At 44.0% G+C, this 2,770-nt stretch overlaps 2 protein-coding genes across 2 annotated transcripts in view; both read left to right on the forward strand.

The window, feature by feature from the left end:
* The window catches only part of T265_01245 (hypothetical protein), a gene marked incomplete at both ends in the record, with an annotated part of 3,059 nt that extends 2,800 nt beyond the window's left edge, over positions 1-259 (forward strand). The window contains one exon of the mRNA XM_009165230.1: positions 45-259. Coding sequence (XP_009163494.1) covers positions 45-259 — 215 coding nt within the window. The remainder of the gene's footprint in view (positions 1-44) is intronic.
* Positions 260-394: 135 nt separating this feature from the next.
* T265_01246 (hypothetical protein) lies at positions 395-2,446 on the forward strand (the record flags this gene model as incomplete). The annotated part of the gene is made up of 1 exon (XM_009165231.1): positions 395-2,446. One exon carries the CDS (start codon positions 395-397, stop codon positions 2,444-2,446), a length of 2,052 nt encoding a protein of 683 aa, XP_009163495.1.
* Between the last annotated feature and the right edge of the window lie 324 nt (positions 2,447-2,770).

Consider the following 2,770-nt stretch of genomic DNA (forward strand, 5'->3'; position numbering starts at 1 on the left):
CATAAAGAGCAGTGCTACACCCTTTTTTCACTTGTGCCTTTCAGGTGAACGACAGCCACTGACCGACAAGAACAAAACCGACCCGGGAGACTTGGGCAAAAGCCTCGACCCTGTGTGTCAATCCGTGTCTTTGGTGGGCGAGAGGCCTGTGGTGGTCGAATCAAAACTGCTGTCCGGAGAAGCAGCTGGTTTCGTCGGCCTGCTTTCGGGAGCTTCCCCCCGTCACAGTGTATCTGACTTTATACAACATACTCGATGATCATAGTCTGCCAGATTTTCTTTCGATGTGCGTATCGCTCAGTGTCCCACTAGATTTTGGCCTTGAGGACCATTGGATACAATCTGTGGAGCCTTTGACCTTTAGTGAGGCGCACGATTCGTCGTACAGTATAAGATGCCCAAGCGGTTCTCCGCGACGTTGCAGCTACCTCGAACGATTATGGAAAATGATCTCAAAGATCTGAAAAACTTTCTAGCAGTGCACGGGGCACTGGTGAGGCCGTATTATGAAAATACCTTCAACCACCCAGAAGATTCGGAGTTCTCAGAAGTCTTTCTTGGGAATGACTCAGTAAAAATTGTAGAAAGTGAAAGCCAACTGAAGAAGACAATTTCTATGGCTTCGGAGTTCAGCTGCAATATAGATGAACTGCTTGAATTTTTCGAGAGATTACGGAAAATACTGCAGATACGTTCTTCTCAAATCCAGCATGCAGCAGCGTCATGTGGCTCGGCGTGCCAGTTTTCGCCGATTTTCTTCTCTAAAGTGTTGGAAACTGTGCTAGAGACTTGTAAATCAAATCTTGAGTTTCCAAACGAAGATTCGAAACGTTCTTTAAGCCCCCTTCATGTTGTCAGCAGTTCAGACTGCGATATCTTATACCATGTGACTACAATTTTGGGTATGCTGTCCAACCCATGCCACAATGGAACCAGTACTGGGATTGTTGTGATATGTTACTCCCAGAAACTCGTGCTCCCTCTTTATGTTTTGTCTGATATAATTGCTGAATGTTCTCCACCCGTCAATCTATACAGCTTTTTACCATCTACGAGAACATCTGAGTTCAGTTGTCCAGGTTATGTTATTCCTATTATCTTTGATTCTGCCGACATAGACTCGGCCGCTAGACAGTGTCTTGGTTTGGTCAAGCACCATGATGTATGCTTTTGGCACTCGTCAATCATATTAGTAGAAGAGAGCGTCGAGTTAAAATTCTTGGAAAAGTTGCGACACGTGTTGCATTTGGCCGTTGAAGTGTGCGGTGATGATGCAACCGAAGAAGCGTCTCAGGGACAGCTACATTCCAAAGAAACACTCACTTACATAGAGGAGTTGAAAAGCAAGTTTGGCGCAATCGTGCTTACATCACAAAATAAACTTCCACGGTTCCTTTATAACGTTCCCCCATCAGCCCTCTCTAGTGACCTTCAATGGGGTACTGCGCCCATCGGACATATCATTAGATTCCGAACAGCGAAAGAGGTGTGTTCGATTGTAAACCACTTCAGCAACCAAGTTCGTTACACTCAAGGAGAACTGTTAAATTCGCACGGACATTTATCTATCAGCATAAATATTTGGCTGAATTCACCGGCGTTGTGTTGGCAGTTGGCAGACACAGTTAGCTCTTCTGGAATTCAAAGTATATTTATCAATGCTTCAAGCGATAGGATGGTGTCTGCCTTGTACAAAGGTATAGTGGACTGTGATGATTTTGGTTCTCCATATTCTTTTCCTGGCCTCACTGCAAGTACTGATGACTCGAAAATGGCATTGAGTTTAACAAACCTACTTTCCGTGTCAAACAGAGTGCAAAACAGTTGGTCCTCACAGAGTTTTGCCAACATTAGAAGAAAGGTTCTTGGCAATTTTCTCGGTAATGACCTATTCACTAGTATAGCCAGAAAGGCTTGGAAATCATTTGTTGTTACGTCACCTTCATTACTGAGCTGCGATGATCGTTTTGGACTTCTGGACAGCAAACAGACAAACGAAGGTGGATTGATTATTGCTCGACAGTGGATGAAACCTTGTGGACCAGTTGCAATTTTCTTGAGAGAGAACCATAGTGAGAACTCGCAATTTATTACATTTTTGTTCCATACGGTTCTGCAAGCAATTTTTTCGGGTAATTCCGTGATTCTTTGTTTGACAGAAGATGCTATGCAATTAGAGAACCACTGTTGGTTCACAGAAAAGTTCAACACATTGGTTTTGGGTTTGCCTGAGAATCTTGTTATGAAATGTAGTTTTCCCGCGCTTTCCAAGGATAACATCCCCGCAGTTCTAAAACTGGTAGAACATCCGGCGGCGGTAATTCTTCCAGAGCCACGGTGGGACACAGTGACCTGTTGTGGTACTTCGGAAGGGCACACGCGATACTGCTTAGTCAAGCGTGTAACACTCTTTTGGTCAACAGGTGCGGAAATGTTTTCAAACTAGTTGATTTTTATACCATTGCAGTTTTGTATTCCAATGTTCGAACTTGATTGCTCATTTTGTCCGTACTCTATGTGATTATTTTCCTGCATTCACTACAATAAATATTTCCTACCCCAAGGCTGTTTGTTCCACTGCATTTGTGTCAACCTTGAAATGCAACAGATGCGCTTCCTCGGGTGTTATTCAGATTACAAACAGTAGTTGGAGAACCCATTGCAGCCTTGTCCCCTGGTTCACCATTTGTCGGTTGTTTGCACCGAGGCCGGTGTCACACTCCAGGTGTTATTCTACTCCGTATTTGAAAATTCCCACTTCAGATTTCCA

Source organism: Opisthorchis viverrini, assembly GCF_000715545.1.
Source record: "Opisthorchis viverrini unplaced genomic scaffold opera_v5_13, whole genome shotgun sequence".
Taxonomy (NCBI): Eukaryota; Metazoa; Platyhelminthes; class Trematoda; order Opisthorchiida; family Opisthorchiidae; genus Opisthorchis; species Opisthorchis viverrini.